Here is a 25,400-nt window from a genome sequence, read left to right as displayed (position 1 = left end):
GCCTACTAGACTTTCCTATCTATAGCAACATTTTCTTTAAAACAGCAGAAATCTTTGAGATGGTAATTTTAAATAATTTTATAGAACTTACAGAATTAAAATATGAAATATCTTTCCATTTAATTGAAAAATACTTGAGAAACAATTTGAGATTATTTTCTTATGAAATTCAAAGGAGTTCTTGCTGTGCAGTGGAAAAAAATATTCACAATGTAATGTTTAGACACCATGATAAGTTAATATTTTTGTTTACCTAAGTCAAAGCCAAAACAAGTCTTTGTCATTTGGATAGTTTGGTGATTATCATTATCACTTTGGATGTCACTTGAGTGTCAGTATCATCTTTCATACAGTCTTCCTGCCAGTATTCCTTTGTCTTGAAAGGGGTACTTAATAAGGTCCATACTGTCATCCCCTGAAATCTGGGTTTCCCAGCCTGTCCAGCCAAGGGGAGGATTTCTGTTCTTTTTAAATGCAAAAGACCTAAAACTCATCTCATTCCCCAAGTGAGTCTCGGTCATTTCTTCGCCTCCCACACTACTCCTGAGGCTGCCTCTTCCCGATGGGATGAAGTGCAGGCTTTACTTTTGTGAAATTTTATTTTCCCTTTGTCCTTTAGGGCTAGCCTAGAACTGTGACCCTTAGGGACTTTTGGCTGCTGTGAGGAAGAGGAAGCCCTGTTGGGAGGTGTGGGTGGGGTGGTGGTGGTGAAAGTGAATGTGTTTGCAGGAGAGTGGTGGAGCCAGCTCTTGCAGAATACTGGCCTGAAAACGAAATAAGATCCTGTCTGAGCCGGGCCTGGTTCTGAACTATTGTGGGCCTCTGGCAGGAATCTGATCCTGACCCCAGGCATCAGCAAAGCTTTTGATTGGGAGACTTTGAAATTACAAAGACGCTCTTTCAGCTGTGGTTGGCAGTCAATATCAATATTTTAAATGTGTTTTTAATATTTTAAAATAAAGTTTAGAAAAGATATTTTTTCTGTCTTCCTCCACTGTGGCCAAGTTCTTTTTAAATTAAGGAAAAGTATTAACTAAATGAGTGTTTTGCAAAGAATATATTGAGACTTCTACCTTCCATCTCTCCATTTATAAAATAGCCTTATCTACTGGGAGAGGAGTTATATCAAATAATGTGATAGGGAGAATTTGTACTCATTTCCTGTGTGGTGTGTGGAGTTAAGTAACTTTTTGTTTTAATTTCATGTTGAAGGAGTATCCACAGAGCAACATATACCGAGTGCCTCCTAATTACTCACCCATCTCCTCTCAGATGATGCACCACCCACAGTCTGCCTTGTGGGGCTACAACCTGATGGGGCAGCCTCAGCAGCCTGGCTTTTTCCTGCAGAGCCAATCTCTTCCTCCAGGTACGTGAAGAGAGCAGAGTCAGGTCCTCGAGATGACAAGTGGCTTGGAGTTCTCAATTGGGGTTTTCCTTGCTTTTAACCTAAAGCCTTCTTAAAACTGTTTTCAAGAGCTGAGTACTCAGCTGACATTTATAGATTCTCTCCATTCAACATGTTACTTCTACAATAAGGTTTCAGTTCTGAGTTTGTGGGATGATTTTGGGGTTTTCATCCAGTGCTGGGAGGAAATTAGCCACTGATGAAAATCTTAAACTATCTATGATAATAAAAGTGTACTATGCTAATTAGACCGGACGCCCTTCCGGATGACTTTCCAATGAAGCTGGGGCTGCGAGGGAAGCCCAGGTCCTGGGTGCCGAAGGGAAGCCAATGCTGGCAGCTGGGGGAAGGAAGGCCTACTCTTGCATGAATTTTGTGCATCGGACCTCCAGGAAGATATAAAGTTGATCAAAGTTTTATATTGTGAAATTTGTGTACATTTTTATCAGTTATAGCTACCAGCATTTTAAAAGAGTAGACAGTATTGGACAATGTCTTTTATTATTATGTTTTGAATTTTAAATTGTGTATACCATGGATTTCAGAAACCTGGTTCAGCAAGTAGATTGAGATACGACCAGCAAGAAACAATGCCATATCCAGAGTGAATATTACTGATTTGGGTATTGCTTTGATTCAAGCTCAGGTAGATTTTATATATGGAGTGAAATTTTTCCAAATACACAATTTCTTAATGAGGAAAGAATTTAATTTTCTTTCTAAGGGAAAGTTTGCCTATTCTAGCAAAATAGATTATTTCTGAAATTTCAGTCTACATTTTGTTAGGATGTGCCATTCTAATTCTATCTAATAAAGAGGGAATATGCTAATTGGCCCTCACAAAGATGGCGGCACCCACAGCTAATAAGGAGGGAATATGCTAATTGACTTCCATGCCCTCAAAGATGACAGCACCCATAGCCACAAGATGGCAGCACCCAGTCCTCTCAGCCTTGCTGACATACCTGCCTCTGGAGTCTCCCACTCCTCTCAGCCCCCACAGCTGCCCAGGGCCAGCCCGAGGCACAGGCAAACCTCAGGTGGTGGCTGCCCAGCTGCCCAGGGCCGGCCAAGGCTTTCACTGCTGGCAGTGGCAGCAGCAGAGTTATGATGGGGGCATCACCTTCCCCTGATCACCGGGTTGCCTCCCACTCCTGAGGGCTCCCAAGCTGTGAGAGGCGGCACACCAGGCTGAGGAACCTCTCTAGTGCATGAATTTTCATGCACCAGGCCTCTAGTCATATACAATAAAAAGATAACATGCAAATTGACCCTCACACCCTCACAAGATGGCTGCCTACAACCAGGCCAGCAGGGGTGTTAGTGAGAGATGACCAAATTATTAAACAGCAGGTTGCATGAGGCGACCATGCCAGCAGGGAAGGCGGGGAGGGGTGCAATAAGAGACGACCAGGTCTGAGTTGGGGGGGCAGTTAGGGGTGACCAGGTCAGCAGGGTGGGTGCATTTGGAGGTGACCAGCATAGCAGGAGGGGCAGTAAGGGGCAATTAGACTGGCCACAGGGGCAGTTAGGGGTGACCAGGCAGGCAGGCAGGTGAGTGATTAGGAGTCAGTGGTCTAGGATTATGAGAGGGATATCCCTGGGATCAGGCCTACACCAGCAGTCAGACGTCCCCCAAGTGAATGTTTTTATTGTAAGTTGAGTATAATATTTTTGAGGTCTAGGGAAGAAGATATCTTATTCTTGGCTTAGAGCAGTGGAGAATCCACAGTTTGTCCTGTAAATTAGTAGCATAGAGAGCTGTTCTGGGGCTTACAGTCTCACTCTACCACTGTCTGCTGTGTAATCTTGGCCGAGTCCTAATTACATTGTGCCTGATCATTTTACAGCTTGATCATTTGTAAAATGGATATACTGATATATACCATCATAGGATGGGTGATTGAAAGTAAATGTTTAAAATATAGCTCTCGGACTGATGAACCAAAAGATAGATATAGAGACAGTAAAGCAACAAACAGACTGTCAAATTACAGCGGGGAGGGGAGGGAGATCTGGGGGAGATAAGAGATCAACCGAAGGACTTGTATACATGCATATAAGTGCAACCAATGGACACAAAACTCTAGGGAGGGAGGGTATTGTATGGGGGGGGGGGGGGCGGCAATGGTAAGATATGTACACAGATAATAATTTAATAAAAAAAATAAAAATAAAAATAAAATAAAATATAGCACTCAGAAGATAGCCTGACACAGCAGACATGTTCAGTAATTGACCTGAATATATTCTCTCGGCAGGGCTGTTGCACCTGCCAGGCCCCATGCTGGGCATGCTCTCTCAGACATCTGCATGGTTCAGTGCCTCCTTTGGGTTTGGTCAGACCACACTTTCTCAGTGAGCTTGCACTGACCACCCTACACTCTGTCTCCCTCCCACTCTCTGTTTCTCCATGGCAACAGTGCTCGCTTAAGTGCTACTCAGTCACTGACCTGCCTGCCCCAAAAGGTCAGCTCTGTGAGGGCAGGGTTTTCTGTTATGTTTACTGTAGTGTCCCCAGAACTGACAGCAGCATGTAAGCAGGCTCCCAAAGGTGGTTGTGGAGTAAATGCAGACTACAAAGAACAAGCTAGACTTCTGGCAAATGTGGAAAATAATGCACAATTGCCATCTCCTCGGACTTTCTCTTTAATTATAAGGTCCTTGTGAACTTTGTAGCATTTTCAACTTTGTCAAGAGCAGAGTCCAGCACAAGGACTGTATGAATAGAAGGCTCAGTATGTCGTAAAGCCAAACACCCTTTCACCCTAGAGTGCTATAGAAGGTATTTGTAAGTTGGGGAATTTGGGTATTAGGTAAGTCTTAGGCATGATGATATGATGACATATAAGAAAAATATGTGCAGTAAACAAATACTTAGGAGCATTTTATATCTGTAAAATAATAGAATTTCATAAAAATGTGAATCCTATAAAATTGAGGAACAGTGTGTACAACATGTTTCCATTTAAATACTGTATAGTTTAAAACACAAAACAGTGTCCACACACACACACACACACACACACACACACACTTCTACCAATCTCTCTTTTTCCGAGTATACACCCAGTATGTTAAATTTATAAGAAAATGTGTATGAATAATAAACATCAAATTCAGAATAGCATTTGATAGAAGGGGAGAAAAGTAACAAGGCTTCAAACATTTATTGTATTTATTTTTTTTAGTTGATTCAGAGGTATAACATAGAAAAGTTAGGAAAAATAAAAGAAAGTAGATTCTAATCTAATCTTTAAAAAGTATGTCCCTCATCCATAAAATGAGACAGTTACATTTTACATATTAGTTTGCATTCTTGCTTCACAAAGTTACCTTACCGTATGTTACTCAAATCAACTATCCATTTTTCCTCCAAATGATCTTCAAATGCTGCTGAATTACTTGGTAAATCATATTGTGATGCTGAGTGTATAAAAAAAAATGTGGCTTTTTGATAGAACAGCTTTAAAATTTTTGTCTCCATCACATTACTTGCTCTTTGTGAGGACTTTATATAGACATTTTCTCATTCATGTACATTAAAGAATAAATGTATGTAAACAGTTTGGCAAATGAAGGGTTAGCACCTACTTTGAAGTCAGCAAATGTTGAATCCCCACCCACCCACCGAACTCTTAAAGACATTTGGCAAATTGCATATGCAAAATGTTAAGGATTTTCTTTTGTTTCTTCAGCATCACTATAATCAATATTTCTTGTTTATTTTATTTATAGCCTTCAAAAAGATGTTTTATCTTTAAAATCAAGGTATTTGAAGTTTCCAAGCATTTCCAGTTTTTTAAAGTATTTTCACGCATCTCTACTGTAAGATAGGCATTTTCCTTAAGTATCATGAGCTTCCAATTATCTAAATAACAAAAGGGTTTCTAGGCCTGGCATAGGACACTTGGCAAGCGTAATACATTTTATGCAAGAAATATTTTCCTAGGAACCTTCCATCCTTTAAAACTCATGTGATTCTCAAACCATGCTGACCACGGTTCTAGGCATGTCACTTTAGCAATTCAGGTGGGCCTTCGTGATGCCCTTCAAATGGTATAATTGCTCCTGCACCACCATCCCTATCCTGTGGAAATTCTGCAGTTCTTATATAGGGTGGGATGGTGCCTTATGTTCCATTTTGCTTCATAAAATGAGGCTCAGAGGTGAGGTTTCTGCATTCTAGTAAAATAAGTAGGAATCATTTCATCAATGTATAGAAAGCCCTTCCTTCTGGTTGCTTTGTAGGTGGCTCCAGACTGGACCCCACAGGCTCCTTTGTCCCCACCAACACCAAGCAAGCCCTGTCAAACATGCTGCAGCGGCGCTCGGGCGCCCTCATGCAGCCGCCCTCGCTGCACGCCATCACGTCGCAGCAGCAGCAGCTGGTCCAGATGAAGCTCCTGCAGCAGCAGCAGCGGCTCCTCCGGCAGGCCCAGGCCCGGCCCTGCCAGCAGGTGTGTCCAGGCCAGCAGAGATCTTCTGCGCCTCTTGGTTTCCTCTGGCTAGGGTGAGCAAGTGCTGTGTGGCATGTGCTTCCCGCATGCACACCCTGTGCGCTGGTGAATGCAGGTATCTTTCTTACACAGGCTTAGAAATACTGTTCTCTTTGATCAGATAAGAACTCAAAATGTCTTAGGTTCCTTTAAGGCAGCGGGGAGTGGGGGTGGGAGGGAATGGAGGGCATTGGGGGGGATGTTCGGCCTATGGGCTGTATAAAGCGAGCAAAGTCATTTGGTCTGGCCCTGCAAAGGCATTGGGGGGAGTAATTAAATGTTTGCCCAAATGTAGCAGGCTAATTTTTAAGTTGATACTCTTGTATGGCCCCCAAATGATGTCATAAATATCCAAATGGCCCTTGGCAGCAAAAAGGTTCTCCACTCCAGATTTAAAGAATGCCTTAAAACACAAAAGAGAACTGATGATTTTCTAGTCCCTTAGATGCCGCAGACTGTAATCCTGTAAGTGACCCTCTCTGAGTTCTCATTCAGTATTTAATTATCACCACATTCTGTATTTTCAGGTATTTCACTCTACTTTCATGTATTTTTATTCCATTTACTACATTAAGGTTGTGCCTCTGAAGCCTATGTTTCTTAAGTTTTTTCCTACAATGCCCTGAGAAAATTCTGTGTCTTTAAAAAGATATATTTTTATTGATTCCAGAGAGGAAAGGAGAGAGAGAGAGATAGAAACATCAATAAGGAGAGAGAATCATTGATCAGCTGCCTCTTGGAGCCCCCTACTGGGGATGGAGCCCAAAACCTGGGCATGTGCCTTGACTGGAAATAGTACCATGACCATCTGGTTCATAGGTTGATGCTCAACAACTGAGCCACACCAGCCAGGCCAGATTCTATTTTTATTGTACATTTAATAAGGACTGTAGCAGAGAAAGAATACATTGCAAATAACTGTCAGTATATGCTTATCTTTAAAGTAATTCTTGATTTATATTATTTCTATTTTTATGCCCTATTATCCCATTATCTTTTTTTTTTTTTTAATTGATTTCAGAGAGGAAGGGAGCGGGAGAAAGAAATAGAAACATCAATGATGAGAGAGAATCACTGATTGGCTGCCTCCTGCATGCCCCACACTGGGGATTGAGCCCACAACTTAGGTATATGACCTGACCAGGAATCGAACCGTGACATCCTGGTTCATAAATCGGTGCTCAACCACTGAGCCACGCTGGCTGGGCACATCTTTAACTTTTTAGATGACCATGATTATTAGAATGTTGAAGTAACACAAAATTTAGTATAGACTTATGAAACCACGAATCTATACAAATACATAGATAAAAAAAGGAAAGGAAGATTGTGACTTCTTTTTCTAGTTTCTATATACTTTTTGTATTCCATTTTTCTTAAAATTGTGCTATTTTGATTATGGTGATGATGGTAATAATACGAGTTAGAAGCAGCTAACACTGATGGAGCACATCATTTGTCAATACACTTCCACTCACTTAGATCTCAAGGCAGTCCTATGAGTTAGGCACTGTTGTGATCCTCAAAGGACATAACCAATCATCAGATGTATCCTACTTTAAGAAAAATAGCAAAACTTTCAAAGTAAAAAATTCTAATGTTTTAAAAATATTTTGTGTTTTCATAACTTTCTACACATATCTCCATACTTATGGTACTTCTGCATTCTTATAAAAGCTTTCTTTTCTTACCTGCATTATAAAGCCAGGGAAAAGGAAACTAGTTGAACTGTGTGAGAATACAAACAACAGTTACTACAGGCTTGTCCCGTGATTTAAAGTCCCTGGGTGTCAGGCATGATGTGCTTACACTGCTTCATACACAGAAATTAAGAAGATTTGATTACAGTATTAAAAAGCTTTGATTTTGCTTAAGTAAGCAGCATGTTTGGAACCATTGAAAACCTCGGTGGTATTTTAGCTGTTGTTGGAGATGATTGTTACATTTCTTACCAAAATAAATTAAAATTTTACTGGAAGTGAGTAAACATCCCACTAAGATGAATTTAGCTCCCTTTTAAAGTAACTTAAGCCTAAGTAAAATTTGCCTTCCAATAAGATTAGTTTTTCATGTCTGCCTTTTTATCACAAGTTATAATTTGCCTTATTAACACATATCAAACAATTGCTTTTAAATTCAGTTTTGAATTTATCTAAATGGTTCCTAGTATTGCAAAACCAGTAAAAGTTACAGGGCAATTTCTAGGTAAACATACCATTTCTCATGTAAGCTATGGCAAGCAATTTCCCCTAAAGTAATTTTTAAAGGGAATTTAAAAGAATAATGTGAGGGTAATGAAAGATATCCTTGCGTATTTGGAGAAGGCAGGCTTAAGACCCAAAATGTACCCGAAGTACCCCATTACTCCCACACTTTCCTCTAATCACTCAAAACTACCTGACTCAATTCTATTACACTACCAACAGTTACCTGCTTGTATGAATAGGGATTGACTGAGAGTTCATTCTTTTTCTAAGTTATTTTATTGTACCAACTCTGTCACACTGTTGGTTTTTTTTTCTAATTTTTTTTTTTTTTTTTTGAGAAATCAGAAATCCTTTCTTCAAGTAGTAAAAACTCAACTTCATAATACTGATTTTATAATACTCCCTTGCCTCCTCCCTTGTATTCTTTTTTAAAAGTTGAAACTTGCTGTGAAGGGCTTTTGGAAACATGTACACTTTTTTCTCAATCCCCATTCTTAAAGTGCTGGATAACTGAGCAAAACAGCATTCTTATAAGGAAGAGAATTGCACACATGGTACAGTCATCGGATATAGAGGTCCTTCGTGGAGTAAATGAGATGCATCAGTAGCGTCTGTGAGAGTGCCTGCACCTGCCAGGGTTTCTCTCTGTAGGTCATGCAGTAGAAAAATTTTTGTGCTAATCCTTAAAAATCTAGAATAAAAACAGAATTATATTAAATATATTGGGTATTGATAAATTGTTTATTATATGATTCTGGATGCAATTAGTTTTTTTTTCTAATAAATAGTGACCTCTATTCTTCCTGAGAGGAAATGATAGGGAAACATTGAAACTAACTTTGGCAGGAACCTTTTCTCAGGTTGCATGCCTACTCATAATGTGACTCTCCAGCTACATAAGAACACTTATGTGTTTTTCTTCTAGTTTGGGGTTTATAGGAAAATTAAAATTAATATATTTTTCTTTTAACCTAGCAGTTTTCTAATTACAGAAATCCATTTTCTTAAATGTAGCAAATGTATTGGAGAATTGCCATTTATCTATCTCAACTTTTAAGATGACTGGTCTTGTAATTATATAAGATGGGTTTTTTTGTTTTGTTTTGTTTTTTTGTTTGTTTGTTTTTAGTGTTACCCAAGATTTTTAGAGAAAGAAGAAAGGGAAGGGGAGAGAGAGTGAGAAACATGGATATGAGAGAGAAACATGAATGGGTTGCCTCTTACATGCATCCCAACCAGGGATTGAACCTGCAATTTTTTGGGTGCATGGGACACCACCAACTGAGCCATGCTTTTAAAGATTGACTAATGTCTCCAAGCCTTGGATATGACTGTTCTTTAGGCCAGTTGTCTGTGACTCCTTGGTCCCCACTCTCTTCTTATAAGGTCAGGTACTGGGTTTTAAAATATTTTTTATCTTTTCATTACTGAGCACAGGGTAGAAATCTATGAGATGTTTATTGAGCTAGCCACTGTTTTTCCAAAGCCTAAAGCTTCCTGGTAGTCTTACTCCTTAGCAGTCTGATTGTTAGCAGTGACCTGCTACGATTGTTTTGAAAATCTAGGTGGGGCAGGGAAGACATAAATCCCGATTTCTGGATGTGTCTCAGAACTTGTGAAGTCCCCATTAGCCTCCTCCCATTGGAGGAGAGAAGTTGATGTATGTAGGCATCATCTAGTGTAGTCATGGTGCATGATGACGTTCAGAGCACCATCATAAAGTAATGAATTCTGCTGCAGAAACCGAAATCAGCTTCAGCTGGTCGTGGGACTCCCTGTTAGAGATCCTTCTGTATTTCTTCAGGAATGTATCGAGACATTTGGAGAGTGTATAGGAAACAGGTGCAAATAGCTTGGATGCTGTTAGGTTTTTTGTTTTTTATTAAATTATTATCTGTTGGGTATTTTTAATCAATTTATTTGACATAATGATTGTGATACAATCAAGTGTACTTTCTTATAGCTTTAGTCATATCAACATGCATAAAGACATTTTGGGAAGAAAACTTGTATTCATTCTTCTTAATTACAGTCTTCATTTGATTACTCATCATTCCTTATCTGTCTCTTATTAAAATGGGACTCAGTGAAATAATTGTTACTTTTCTGTGCCTCATAGCCTAACCTATACAGTGTACTTAACAGATGTTTACTTATAGGGTTCTTGTGACATTAATTATTTAATACATTTAACAGCCCTTAAAATAGTGGCTGGCTCATACTAAGTGCTCAAAAAATGTTAACTGCTATAGTTACTCTCACTGTTTTATTACTATTACTTCTCAAAAAAGTCCTATTCTGTAAATAGGACTTTATTTTCTTAAATATATTAAGGATTAAAAGAGAATCAAAGCACATTAAAGGCTTTACTTGTATAATTACATTAATTATCCCTAATAAGATTGGTGCTCAGTGGTCACCACTAAGAGACCAATAAAAAGGAATGTTTATTAGTTTTCCTAGTAGACTCTTTGGTTTCTGAGGCCAGAATGTTTATGTTATAATGTCTAAAATTCTGTGATATAGACTTTAGTGGGGCTGATTACAATTTCAGTATTAAAAATACCACGGTGTTTTATTTTCTACATAGCCTATGAGAACTATCACAAAATACAGAACAGTGGTTATAACAATGCAAAATGCTGCTTAAATTGTTTTTTTATATCCAGTATTTTTCTTCTCACACAAGGAACTTCCTTCTCCACCCAACCAGGTCAGTCTTCTGGGAATGGGCCTTTTCACATAGGAAAAAGAGTTAATTTTATGCCTTGGTTTATGGTATCACTTTATCTTGATTTCTCTCTTTAAATGCATAAAAGCATTTTATGAATAATAATCAATGTCAGACAGTTTAAGATTCCAAAGAAAGACAGCCAAAGATATAAGTATTTAGCTTAAATTGATGGAGACAAATTTAGAAGGAAGCAATTGGTTTGCAGACTACCTATAATAATAAAAGGTTAAGATGCTAATTAGACCAAGTGTCCTTCTGGACATCCTTCCAGACGACCTTCCGGATGGGGCTGGGGCTGGGGCTGGGGGGGAGCCTGGATTCCGGGTGCCAGAGGGAAGCCAGTGCTGGCAGCTCCGGGAAGGAAGGCCTGCTCTTGCATGAATTTTGTATATCAGGCCTCTAGTAGATAATAAGTCAGAAGGATTTTTATAACATCGAAGAGAGATTTCCGACAGTGGACAGAAATGGTGTGTCAGTTATGGCTGGTTGCTGTTTGTTAGAACACCCATTATCACCCTTGGAGCAGGCGACATTATTATGCATCAAAATAAAGGCTTAGGTAACTTAATGAAATAACAATGGCTGAGTCAGAGCCTTCAAGACTTGTTAGTTCCTTGGCAAAAGTAAATCTGTAACTTCCTAAAAATATGCCTCTGAGATTGATGAAGCCCATTTAAGATAATTAACCAAGATTTTTGTCAGGTAATTGATTTTCTACCTATGGCTACGGTACCACCTTGGAACATCTGTTTCCTTCCGTTGCTCTTTCCCTTCTCTCCACTCTCCAGAGGTATACTTCAAACATGCAGATAAGAATAGAAAATAATATAGGAAACACTAATGTACCTACCATCTAGTTTTATTTAAGATGTTCTGCCATATTTGCTCTAGATGTTTTTTAAAAAAATGAATCATTTCAGATATGGATGAGGCTCTTTATCTCCTCTCATTTTCATTCTTGGCTGTAAAGAGGTAATCATGAATTTGGTGCTTCTCTTTCTTATGAGTGTTCTTAAAGGCTTTTAGTACATAATTTTACATTCATTGACATAAACATTATATAGTATTATTTTCATAATTGAAACTTTGTACAATTATCTTATATGTGTATTATTCCACAACTTTTGTATTTTGACTAATTTTAAATTACTTTAACTTTGTTACATGTAGTTTTATTCATTTGTTTGTTCTGATTGGATGCTATTCCATTGTCAATTCTTACCTTTATTCATTCGTCTGTTGGGGTCGTTTAAGTTTTGCCAATTATTTCTGTTAATATTGCTACAGTGAACGTTTTGTACATTTCTTCTCTGTTATTGGGGAGTTTCAGGGTATGTACTTGGAAGTGGAAATGCTGATTCAGTTTCCAAAGTGATAGTGATCCCTGTCAGTTATGAGTGTATCTTTCTCCTTGTGCTCACCAACCCTTGATACTATCCACCTTAATTTTCTCATTCAGAGCAGATGAAATGGTATTGTATTATGATATTCTAATTTGCATTTCCTAATAACCTGTGAGTTTAGGCATTTTTTTTTTTACTAGGTGTACTGGTTAATAATGTGGATTCCCCCCCGCCCCCCAATAGCTTGAGTTACACATATGTTGATATATATATGTGATTTGATATGTATGCTATTTTGTATTGACAGCAAGCTTCAGAACGAAATATATCAAATTTGCTGAAGGTATTAGCATTATAGATATTTTTACACTTAAAAGTGTCAAATTTCGTGCCAAAAAAGGAGCATTTGCAGGAAGTTTTAATTCATTATTTTGAAGAAAAGTGCTGCTGAATTCTTCGGGAAGCTTATAGTGAACATGTTCCATCTCAAGATACCTGGAAACACTGGTTTAAATGCTTTTAAAGTGATGATTTAGATGTGAAAGACAAAGACGTACAGGTCAACCTAAAATGTTTGAAGCTCAACAATTACAAGCATTATTAAATGAAGATTGTGTCAAACTCAAAATAACTTGGCAGAAAGATTAAACGTTGCTCAGCAAACAATTTCTGATCATTTATAAACATTGGGAAAGATTTTAAAGGAAGGAAAATGGGTGCCACATCAACTGAACAAAAGACAAATGGAAAACCGAAAAGTAATCAGTAAAATGTTACTTCAATGGCACAAAAGAAAGTCTTTTTTGCATAGAATTGTGACTGAGGATGAAAAGTGGATTTATTTTGAAAATCCCAAATGCACAAAATCATGTGTTGATCCAGGTCAACCATCAACATCAACTGCAAGGCCAAACTTTGGAAAGAAGACAATGCTCTGTGTTTGGTGGGATCAGGAAGGTGTGGTGTATTATGAGCTTCTAAAACCAGGTGAAACCATTAATACTGATGACTCCCGACAACAAATAATCAATTTGAACCATGCTGTGATCGTGAAATGACCAGAATGTGCCAGAAGACCAGGGAAAGTAATTTTGCTTCATGATGACACACCATCACACTAGTTAAAGATACTAGTTAAAGACACGTTAAAAGATCTTGGCTGAGAAGTATTAACCCACCGAGTGTATTCACCAGACCTTGCTCCTTCAGATTACCACTTGTTCCAATCGATGGCACACGCACTTTCTGAGCAACACTTCAAAATGTACGAACAAGTGGAAAATTGGGTCTCTGAATGGTTTGCTCAAAACAAGACAAGTTCTATTGGGACGGTATCTACAAATTACCTGAAAGATGGGGGAAATGTGTAGCAGCAGTGGACATTACTTTGAATAAAGCACTTTTGATGTTTCTCTTGAAATTATCGTGTTTTCTTTGATTATAAAATCCACTATTATTAACTGGTACACTTAATATAACTTCAATAGCTAGTCATGTTTTCCCTTCTATAATTTTCCTAATTGTATAATTTGAGCATATTTCAAAATAATTTTATCTTTAGGCAAAATAGTTTTATTGAAACCGATCTGGAGTTTGACAATTATCTTTAATGCATTTACTCAGAGAGGGTAATTTATAAACATCTCAGTGACAAGGAATGAACATAAGGAGACAGAGACCTCTGAACTAGTAAACGTGTCCTAAAGCCTTTTATTTTTTTCCTTGGATGGAAACTGTGACCAGAGAAGTGGGTGCTTTGCTTATTGCTTATTATCTGTCATTTCTCTATTTATTTGAATAAGGAACGTGTTCATTTTATTTGCTGAAGTTATTACTAGGCAACTAGAAAGATTTAAAAGAACATGTATACAGCTTGATTTTTATAAGAGAAGGGAGCAGATTGGGTGGAGGGTGAGAGAATGGGTCACTAAAACAAAGGTGGCTGTTTTTGTTAAAACAAATGTGCAGATGCAATGAATTATGTGCCTATGCCTAAAATGGTGATAATAAATATTATTTGCTTCGGAAATTCCTCCTGTAATTTCTAGTCCTTAGTTTGTTAACATATTTTGTTCTATTAGTGTTGAGAATACTTTGTCTAATTTATATCTCTAAAATTAGTGTGCAGAAAATTTTTAGTATCTCAGACAAAATGTCTCTTAGAATCATACATAATAAAAGGCTAATAATCAAATCAATGGAACAGCAGAATGATTGGTTGCTGTGATGTGCACTGACCACCAGGGGCAGATGCTCAATGCAGGTGCTGACCCCTGGTGGTCAGTGTGTTCCCACAGGCGGAGTGCTGCTCAACCAAAAGCCAGGCTCACTGCTGGCAAGTACAGTTGCGGTGGTGGGAGCCTCTCCCACCTCTGCAGTAGTAAAATATCCCCCAAGGCCTCCCGGACTGCAAGAGGGAGCAGGCCAGACTGAGAGACGCCGCCCCCCCCCCCCACCACCACCACCATGCATGAATTTTGTGCACCAGGCCTCTGTCTGTTTTTTAAAAATTATTAAACTAGGGAATTACTTACCTGAGAAATAGGAATTTCCCCCAAGCACTTAGTTCTCTTTTTCTAAATCAGATTCCCTGTTAGTGTGTAAATGTTGGTGACACTAAAAATATTTGTTGTCTGATTTGGTTGATTGAGGCACAGTGAACCCAATGCTCTGTTTTCATTTTCATTTACTAGGGTCAGAGCTGTCTAATTACATTGTCCAATAATATATAAACTACTGACTTGTTCACTTAATGTCTTGTCCATTCAATGTGATCCAGATGTCCTGAGCTGTCCCACTGACTCTAGGTCAGGAAGAATGCTGGTTCCCTGTTGTTCACTGGGAATCCAACATCTCTTTGCTGCAGGGAGTGTCTATGTGCAATCTGTCCTTGGCCTCTTCACATCACCATGTAACCTCCAGTTTGTGTTAATCCATTATATAAAACTAGAGACTTGGTGCATAAAATTTGTGCATGGGTAGGGTCCCTAGGCCTGGCCGGAGATCAGGGCTGATCTGTGGGGCAACTGCAGGTGATCGGGGGCCCCTGCTGGCACCCACCTTGGCTGGCCTGGTGCCACACACTTGCAGGCCCCACCACTGTCACCAGTTGCCTCCCTCTTTGGTATGAACAACAGGGTGATCTGGGAGCCCCTGCTGGTACCTGCCTTGGTAGGTTGAGTCCTGCAGGCAGGGGAAGCTCCTGCATGGAGCATCTTCCCCCTGATGGTCAGTGCACATCATAGCAACTGGTCATTCCGTTGTTTGGTCAATTTGCATATTAGGCTTTTATTATATAGGATTACCATATTGTTTTCAGTGTCCAGACTATGGTGGTCATTTGCCATATAAATTAATAAAACTTTTGTAGGGCCTGGGTGTTTAAACTTGACTCCCTGAAACATTGTTTTAAGATGAATTATTTCATGTGTATTTTGGCTACCCACATCATCAGGCTGAAAAATCTTATCTGTATTGTCTGCCGTTTTCTTGCTGTCCCCTTTCTGTAGGACTTCTGTAACTCTGCTGTCTCCCTTCTGGAAGACTTTGACAACATAATGGTAACACCCCTGCTGTCATCTCTTTTCTTTCTTTCTTTTTTTTAAGTAAGCTTTTATAGCATTACTCTGTGAACATCAAAATGAGAAGCGGGTTGTTCTTCTATAGCTGGTAATAACTGTAGTCTTCATTTCACTGTTACTCCCTTGGTTTATGTTTGAGATGGGAACACAAACTCATGAATGTGCTGACCATGTCCAAAATAATGGCATTTATTTTTGAAAGTTTTCCCCTTTGCTTGCCTCATGATTTTCATCGTGTATGGTACAGGAACAGTGGATGTTCATGCCTTGGCTTGGGAGCGTAGACCAGTTTGTGCACCTGCATCTCAGTTCCAATGTTGAACACATCTATTCCTGAGCTCTTGCACTCTCTGTGGTAACTCACATCAGTAGCTGAGGAACGCATGGCATGCTAAATCATAGGCCAGTGCAAGACAATGAAAACTGTGGTTATGAAACATACCTTTCTCATCCCATCCCACACACTGGCTATTCCAAAATTCTCAACAGAAAGCATCATTTCTATTTCCTTTTCATTATGGAGGATATGTCTTTTCAAGCATAGACCTTGTGCATGCATGTCATACGACTTCACCTTTGCTGCTTTGCCTGGGCTAGCTAAGAATGCATGTTTTGCATTAAATTACTTATAGGTTTCTGTATCAGGTAGCCAACTTACAACATAAACCCAAGAAGCATTAGAATAAAAAAGAGCACACATCTCAGATGTGAATGTAAGTCAACTTGTTTCACTGCCAATTTAATGGTAACATTTTCTATTCGTTGGTGAAAATATCCTTAACTGCATAGTCTTCTCTGAAAATATTCATGTTGTTGAATGCTTGTTTATGTAGGCAGTTTCTTTAAGTTTTTTCTGCAAATGAAAGTTTGGACTTTTCTGAAAATCAGTTTTCCTATCAATTTTTTTTGACACTGTGTTATACAAAGAGCAAGTGAGGGTTTCATTTCAAAACTTGAAATAAAAATATCAAATTTAAAACTTTTAGAGGTTGCTTATAGTTATTGTTCAGATGGTAATATAATTCAGATAGAAAACAATTTATATCAGTCATTGATTTTACTTTAAAGAAAGAATTAGACAAAATATTTTGTCATGTAAAGTCAAAAGGTTTTATAATTTTTAAATTCATTCAAATTAATAAAAATATTAATTTGAATGAATTTAAAAATCAATATATATTAATATATATGTATATATATATCTTTGTTTTCCTTTTCAATATTCTTATTTTCCTTAAATATTCTCCAATATTAGAAATGTAATGAATGTATATACTCTGCCAGTCATTATATTCATTACTTATGGGCATGATAATAGAATATATTGTAAAAGTTTATTGTTGTATGGAGTGTCCTTATTTTAGACTGAATCCAATTGTTCCAGCAGTTAATCTTACTATTAATTGATTCTTAACCAATTTATGTTTGATATGAAAGCTTTCTAGGAGAATCAAGCATAACTATCAACAGTATCTCTTGTAGTTATAGAATTTTCTCTATTATCTGAAATCAAAATACACCAGTATGTGTTAAAGACCATAACCTCTGGTTCACACCATGTGTTTTAGTCTTGAGCACTGTTACTCAGTACCGACCAAGCTAATAACACAAACAAAACCTTTTTGGTAGATGACTCATAAAACATTAACAACTGGTTTTCATTGGATTCCTGTTATTATTATTCCTAAATCAGCATTTTTAGAAACAAAGTCACAAAATCTGTTTTTTTAGGTACAACTCCCTACTTGCAACCCTTAGACGTTATTGGGGGGGGGAAATCATTACTAGTGAGTAGAGTGGATAGGGCATTCCTGGCCCTGTATTGCTGTTGCTTTTAATGCTGACTGCCTGCTACCTGGCTGTATGACCAATTCTCCTTTGGGAAGAGAGCTTCACATTCGCTCAGTTGACTAAAGGAATGATTGCTAATGAAGAGATCAGGGCTCCAGAGAATGAAAATTATGTATGAACACTGATTTTTAATTTACTAGATGCATTAACTTCAAATTATACAAAAGACATTTGAGTCAACATCTTTTTGAGCTCAGACACTTCTCTTATTTACTGAAAAATAAAGCAGTAGAGAAAATTGTTCTTATAATGGCCAGGAAAATGAATCAATATTGAACAGTACAGCCTTTTTATTTTTTTAAATTGATTTCAGAGAGAAAGGGATAGAAATATCAGTGATGAGAGAGAATCATTGATTAGCTGCCTCCAACACACCCCTCACTGGGGATTGAGCCCCTAACTCGAGCATGTGCCCTGACTTGGAATCAAACCATGACCTTCTGGTTTATGAGTCGATGCTCAACCACTGAGCCATGCTGGCTGGGCAGCATGGCTTTTTTAGAAGATTTTAGAAAGTGGAAATTTTAAAAAATATAATGGTTTTCTATTTCTCACAAAGAGGCAAGCCCAAAGCAAAGTACATGAAAGCAAACTGGAGAGAATATGTGTAGGAGTTTACCTCAGGTGGCAATATAGAGATGGGTTGGTGTGTATTAAGAATTTCCCAGTTAGCTGAGGCTTATTCTCTGAGCACAAGGAAGCCAGGTGCCTGAGCATGGGAGCTGGAGCCAGGGCACAAAAGTGTATGTTTTCTCTTTCGATGATGTGCTCAAAGTCATATGGCACCTGGCTGAATACACACATTTCATCAAAAACAGCTTCCTGAACTATCCTTTGTACTCATAAAAATACAACGTTATTGTTACCTCTGATCACTTGAGTTAAACAGTATAAATCAAGAGGGGAAATAGAGCTAATCTCCACATATTAAAGCAGTTAGAAGAGAGAAATTATTAAAATAATAGATGCTAAAGAGTAAATTTTAAATGAGTTTTCAAAACAAAAGATGGTACTGAAAAATATGGGGCACTTGAAAAGCACTTGGTAAACTAACTTATGTTTGATTAAAAATAAAGCTTAGAAAGTTTTCTGTAAAGAACAGATACATGAAACACAAATTATGTATACCTAAGTTGACCATGTGTCTCATTTTGCCAGGCATGGTACCCCTTTGTACCTGGTTTCTGGCCAGTTCTAGTCTGGGTGATTAATACCTTCTTGAATAAATGCAATAAAATCATCCTCACATCCTCACCAAAATTAAAAACCTTGTACTAAATCTTATTCTGTACTTGCCTTGCTCGCTCTCACAATACGTTCCTCCTTGAGCATTTGTAAAATCTTTCAAGTGACTAGAGAAGTTGTCATATTCTTTCTTTCCCCAACAAATGGAAATATTTCTATAAATTGAAAGGATGCATTCCTGGCATTATTCTGGGGTGGGGGTAGGGGAGGACAATGAAAAACAAAGAACAGTTGAAGGCCATTTCAGTTCGATGGAAGAGAATGGGGTGTTTTTCAAATAATCCAAGGCAAAAACAGGATAATAAAGTTATTTGCAGAGCACCTGGAGAGTGCTAGCCAGTTTGAAGTGTCTATAATTTCCTCAGGGAGTATATGTATATCAGAATTGCTTCCTGCACTGCCGAGGTAGGTGATGGGAGGGAACAGAATATGTTCACTAATAAATAGCTGACTTTTAGACAAAACTGGTTGATTGAAAATGCATGAATTTTAGAATATAAAAATTGATTTGAAATTTTTGGGTTTTTTCTCCTTGCTTGAAGTTTTAGTACTTTTTCCTTAAATGTTAATTTAGTGATTTTTAATGTAGAATAGTTTTTAATTCATATTTTTAATTTCCACAATATCAACTGTCATTTGTCAGTAAGAGTGTAGCCAGTAATTCAGATACTTAACTTATCAGTAGTCCAGTTTCCCTCACATGGAAATCATTGGTTGTTCTGTAAGTTTTTCAGAAAGCAAAGGAAGAGTAAAGAGTTAGGAATCATCATGCAGATGTCACAGACAGGTGTGCTTTCCTTCATACCAATCACAGCCTGTGTATTGTAGATTACACATGGATCTCCAGGTTATAACTCACATATAAGTAATTCATTTTTCTTCATTTCTGTATAAATGATTCATATATATATATATATACATATATATATATATATATATATATATATATATATATATATATATACATATATATATATCCACAAAGAAGCACAACAATATGTTTCAGGGACCACATGACACTGTCAGGGAGCACTGATTTGATGAGTGGCATTTAAAGATCTGGTTGATTTAATGGGCATAGTGTTTTGAAAATCAAATGCCATTGGGATACTTGGGGGCAATAGTTGTGGGCTCCCAATGGCCACACTGCCATGCATGGTTCTTATAGAGCAGGGGTCCTCAAATTTTTTAAAGTGGGGGCCAGATCACGGTCCCTCAGAGAGCTGGAGGGCCGGACTATATGAACTACTAATTCCTACTGTAACACCTCGGCTGCGCTCACTGCCCAAAAACCTGGCGGGCAGGATCAGACTCCTCTGCGGGCCGCATGTGGCCCGCGGGCCGTAGTTTGAAGACCCCTGTTATAGAGGGACTTGGGACAAGCAAAGTGAGATATAATGGCACTTAGATTAATCAGCTTATGGCTGAGGGCACCTTTATGGTACCCTCTTTTGGAAAGTGAGATTCTTGTTGAATATATGCAGATACTACAGTAGAGACTCTCAGAAACACGTCTGGTCCGCATATGGGTGGGTGGTCACCTTAGAAGAGGCTGAAACACTTAAGGGCCCCAAGTAATTCCGTGTCGGGGTCAGAAAAAGAGCTTTATTGTCTGGTATATACATTTAATTTCAATATTTTTTAATAAGTCTCAATAGAGATTCTCCTTTTGGTTATTTTTGGGTGAGCTTAAGAGGCTATATGTCCCTAAATAATAAGCACCAAGTGAGGTTTTAAATATTTTCAACCTTATTATCGCATAGAGAAGCACCTCATCCTAATGGAAGAGCCTGGACCGTGGAGTCAGACTCACCTGAGCTCAGACAGTGGCTGGGCCAGGTCTGGGTGGGTGAATCACTGAGCAGTGTAAGCCCCTTGCCCCAAGCTTTTCCTCACTGAGGACAGGGCGTGAGGCTCCCTCCCTGCAGAGTTCCTGACAGAAAGTGAGAATAAGAGCCAGAAGCCTATCTCTGGTATATTATAGATGTCTAGTCAATCTTAAGCTAAGTGTTTATCGCTTTTTCCCTGTTAGCAGTATCTATACTACTTTCTAAGAACATGAACATCTTTTATATAAATGTAATTTAACACTTTTTAAAAGTGAAGACATCTAGTATATAAAAGTTAGTAAAATATCTTAGGATAAACCCATTCTTTATAATTAGCAAGTCCTGAAAGCACATAGGGATGGTAGGAAGCTAGACCTCTTCCTGTGGTTATTACAGCAGCTTCCATGAAGTAGCATCTGATACAAAGATAAAATAATGCTGCTGCTTTCCTAAATATATTTATTTTCCTAAAGCCAAATTATATTAAATGAGAACTTTTGAAAGATGTTCATTGGTTTTGTTTTATATTGTAGTTGATTAGAATTGTATTTGCTGATAACTTATACATTTTTATTGGTTGTATTTTAATTGATTATTGGAGTTGGAGGAAATACCAAATTCATTCATTGACTTCTTGGCTAAATAGGCATATTTTAGACCACCGGAAAGAAGGTATCAACAAGTTATGAAATTTATATATGGCACTTGCTTTCACCACATGGGCTCTTTCCTTTATGGCACAGGGTTTTGATCTTAACAGTTAGGGCCTCCTGACTATCCCCGCAGCAGGGCCGGGCCTGGGTGCACGGAGTACTTCCATGAGCCTCTCTGATGAGCGGACCATTTATTGTTGTGGCTCGTATTTATGTCTGTGCTCTACTTTTGGGGGCAAACGTAGTCTCCTTTGGAAAACATAATAAGTTCAACAATCTCTACACACGGGGAATGGTAAGAAATCAGATTTTATTCAGTTTGGAAATCTGCAAGTTCTGTTTTCACATAATGACATTTGGTGTCACGAGTTGTTGGGGTTATTAAGTAGGAGCTCAAATCAAGCCCTTGCTGTTATGATCAAGAGTTTGCATTGGCTTTTTTTTACAGGGCCAGCCCGGGGACCAGGCTGCTCTCTTTGCACAAGCACGGCCCTCCCCTCAGCTCCCCCAGTATCCAGGGCTGCAGCAAGCACAGGTACCCACAGTGGCTTCATAGATGCTATGGATATTTTTAATTGAAAAAGTGGGGATTTTTAATCTCTTTATTTGAAGTGGGAAACCTAGTAAATAGGGTGTCCACTGCTTTATGGGTCTAGAACCTAGTTACTCCACATTGCCAGTGATTGTTGAACAAGTGTCTGGATTAATTTAAAGAACACATATTTTAGGAAATTCTTTAATTGAAAACATAAATCCAAACCTCTATTAATGATTTTTGTAGGTATTTTAATGCTTAACAGTCCCAAAATACTTACGTTATAGTACAAAATCATGTTATTCATGCTTGAATTTGTCACATTTAAAGATTGTTTCAAAGAGTACGATAAGAAGGGAATTGGCCTTGGAATCAGACCTTGGCAGCTTTCTTGACAACTTGCTGGCTGTAGAACAATGTCCAAGTTCCTCGGAGTCTTGGCCCCCTTCTCTGTAAAAGAGAGGGCTCATTGTGAGTATTTAAGGCATCCTGGGGAACTATGCCGCCTGCAACAGACTCACAGCAGCCACTCAACAATGGTAGGCTTGCCTTCATGCAATGTGATTCTGGAACTGTTTTTCTAATATTTTGTTTTTTTCTGCATCCATATACATTTACCCCATCGCTGCCATAATTAGGCGCTGGGATGTGGATAAAACCGCTCATTGGGACTAGCAGCTCATACTTTGTCCACAGCTCAAAGGAGCGTGAGATTGGCCTTCTCAAGCACAGAACCTTACAGGCTGGTTCCATTCATGCTGCCTGCTGCAAGTTCATTACACATTATTCTGTCTTCCAAGCCAAAGCCATTACACTACCTTAAAATATGGTGCTTACTGGATTTGAACAGCAGCCCTCTTCTACTATAATCAGCATTCTATTCTATAAAGTATAGTGATCTAGTGAGCCTCAGGTTTTTTCATTTACGTTAGATGTCAAATTTAGAGAAACAGTCATGTGTATCCTAATAATGCATAGAAAAATGAAGTATTCAGATGACTGGCACAGTGCAGACTGGGCTTCAGTTCAACCAGGACTGGAGGGTAGTGAATAGTCATCCATTACATCCTTAGTCTGGTAAGATATTAATGTTGTCTTTTTATAACTGGTTAGTTACTACGGGCACATTCATCAAATTTAGGAAGTGACATATTATAAAAGTGTATGCCATTATTTTAATATACATGAGCAGAGGGGCAGCTCTTCTAAGTTTAGAAGTGGCATTATTGATGCTTGGATCTGTTGAGCACTGATGTCATCTGTGCATAAGAGGAAGTATGCGCTTTCTTCCTTCAGAATAAGCAACTAACCTTAAACCTAATTTCTTAACTACGTGAGGATTCTTTTTTTATTGTATTTTCTGGTAAATCATTATGTAACCAGTTTATTCTGTAGCTTTCTGATTAGCCTCTCTGCCTTCATATTTTGAGTCATAACAACATTTGAGAATAGTGAGTTTCAGGGGGCTTCTCCTGGGTTTATCCCCGTAGAGCTTAGCAACAGGAAAGCTGGTGGTAAGTAAAAATGCTGACTTTGTTCCTTGTGCCTCCTGCAGGCCATGCCCCAAGGCTACACGATGTACGGAACGCAGATGCCTTTGCAGCAGACCCCGCAGCAGCAGGCTGGCAGCGTGGTCCTGTCCCCCGGCTACAACTCCAGAGCCTACCCAGTTGTGCATTCCAACCCTGCGCTGATGGAAAGACTCAGACAGATGCAGCAGCCGCCCAGTGGCTACATTCAGCAACAGGCCTCGCAGTACCTGCAGCCTCTGACTGGCTCCCAGAGGTGATACATTTAGAAACAATGATTGCAGTTGTAGACACGGCCCTTTGTCATGTTTCGGCATGGCACTCATATTGTTTTTGTGAACTTGCATATTTATATGTAATTTAAATTAGGTCATCTTATTTTTAGGAGCACCTAGAGATTCAAAAGAAGTAATGACCCATCTTGTTTATTTTTTTCAAAGCCCCTATATTTTGATTCACATCTTCCATAGAATGGGTGTAATATATTTAAATAATACCACTATATAGGTTTTTTTTGGCTAAAAATATCTAAGTTAAAAAAATATTGATTAATGTTAGCTATGCCTTACTAAAATGTGTTGATTAGAGCCATAAAGTCTATGATTGCATTATTCATTGTACCTGGTGCCTACAAGACTTTTCTTAAATTTTAATTTTTTTAATATATATTTTATTGATTTTTCACCGAGAGGAAGAGAGAGGGATAGAGAGTTAGAAACATCGATGAAAGAGAATCATCTACCAGCTGCCTCCTGCACGCCCCCTACTGGGGATGTGCCCTCAACCAAGGTATATGCCCTTGACCAGAATTGAACCTGAAACTTTCAGTCCGCAGACTCTATCCACTGAGCCAAACCGATTTTGGCAAATTTTAATTTTTACCTTTTCCACGTCAGGGATGGTTGGCAAAGCAGGGTCATGAAAGACATCTTCTCAGTTCTTGCTTAATCAGATTCCTTAGATAAAGTGTGTAACTTCATTGTCCATTACAGTAGCCAGCAGCCACATATGGCTATTTTTTTAAATACATATTTTTTATTTTTTACAGAAAGGAAGAAAGAGGGATAGAGAGTTAGAAACATTGATGAGAGAGAAACATTGATCAGCTGTCTCCTGCTCACCTGCCACTTTAGATGTGCCCGCAACCAAAGTAACATGCCCTTGACCGGAATCAAACCTGGGACCTTTCAGTCCACAAGCCGACGCTCTATCCACTGAGCCAAACCAGTTTTGGCTGGCTATTTCGATTTAAACAAATTAAAGTTCAATTTAAAACTTAGTCCCTCAGTTACACTAGTATACTTGAAGTGGCCAGTAGCCACATGTAGCCAGCAGGGCCAGCATTGAAGATGTGTGACCAGGGGAGTCACACCGGTGACTGTATTTCAAGGTCCCACACTTGATTCCATGCTCTACTGTTACCTTGAAATTCTAATTTTTGGTCAGGAAATCTTGCAGTTTATTTTGCATTGAGACTCAAAAATTACGTAGTTAGTTTGGTGGCCAGGGCAGATGTAGAATATTTCAATCATCATACAAAGTTCTAGGTATGGCATTAATCTAGAATTAAGTTTCAAACACAATTTTGTGTGACAGTAGATAGCAGCCTAGTTTCATGTATTATCAATGTTGCACACTAACCCTAAGAAATCACTGTTTGGAAATGGGCAAGATTGATGGTAGCACATTTGGGAAGATTAAAAAAAAAATTGGAAAATAATTTTAATAAGTGGCATCATTGCATATTGCCCAAGAATTTGAATTTTAAAGCCCCAAAGTTCTGGGTTTAAATCCCACCTGTGCCGCTTTCTATCCAAATTACTTGGTATGTTACTTCGCTAGCTCTCTGTTCAGGTATTCGCTTTTAAAGTGGAGGTAACAAAACTACTGACCTCAGAGGGCTACTGTGGAGAGTCAATGAAATAACAGTGTTCAGACTTGACCACAGTGCCTACTCCAGAATAAATGCTCAGTTAATGTCACTTG

The 25,400-nt window shown here is 38.5% G+C and overlaps 2 protein-coding genes across 11 annotated transcripts in view; one reads left to right on the top strand and one right to left on the bottom strand.

Annotated features, from left to right (window-relative positions):
• The window catches only part of P2RY13 (purinergic receptor P2Y13), a 403,762-nt gene that overhangs the window by 72,071 nt on the left and 306,291 nt on the right, over window positions 1-25,400 (bottom strand). The gene's annotated exons all lie outside the window — the stretch shown is intronic.
• The window catches only part of MED12L (mediator complex subunit 12L), a 355,232-nt gene that overhangs the window by 308,582 nt on the left and 21,250 nt on the right, over window positions 1-25,400 (top strand). For 7 of the 10 annotated variants that reach the window (XM_084875887.1, XM_084875890.1, XM_084875888.1 and 4 more), the window contains exons 37-40: window positions 1,213-1,369; window positions 5,660-5,868; window positions 21,799-21,885; window positions 23,441-23,670. In XM_084875887.1, coding sequence (XP_084732013.1) covers window positions 1,213-1,369; window positions 5,660-5,868; window positions 21,799-21,885; window positions 23,441-23,670 — 683 coding nt within the window. The remainder of the gene's footprint in view (window positions 1-1,212; window positions 1,370-5,659; window positions 5,869-21,798; window positions 21,886-23,440; window positions 23,671-25,400) is intronic. The other 3 variants (XM_084875885.1, XM_084875893.1, XM_084875891.1) reach the window with 2 other exon arrangements.

Source organism: Pipistrellus hanaki (assembly GCF_964339955.1).
Source record: "Pipistrellus hanaki genome assembly, chromosome: 2".
In the NCBI taxonomy this organism is placed as follows: domain Eukaryota; kingdom Metazoa; phylum Chordata; class Mammalia; order Chiroptera; family Vespertilionidae; genus Pipistrellus; species Pipistrellus hanaki.
Note: the sequence above shows the minus strand (reverse complement) of the source record. Positions and strands in the feature narration are given on the sequence as shown.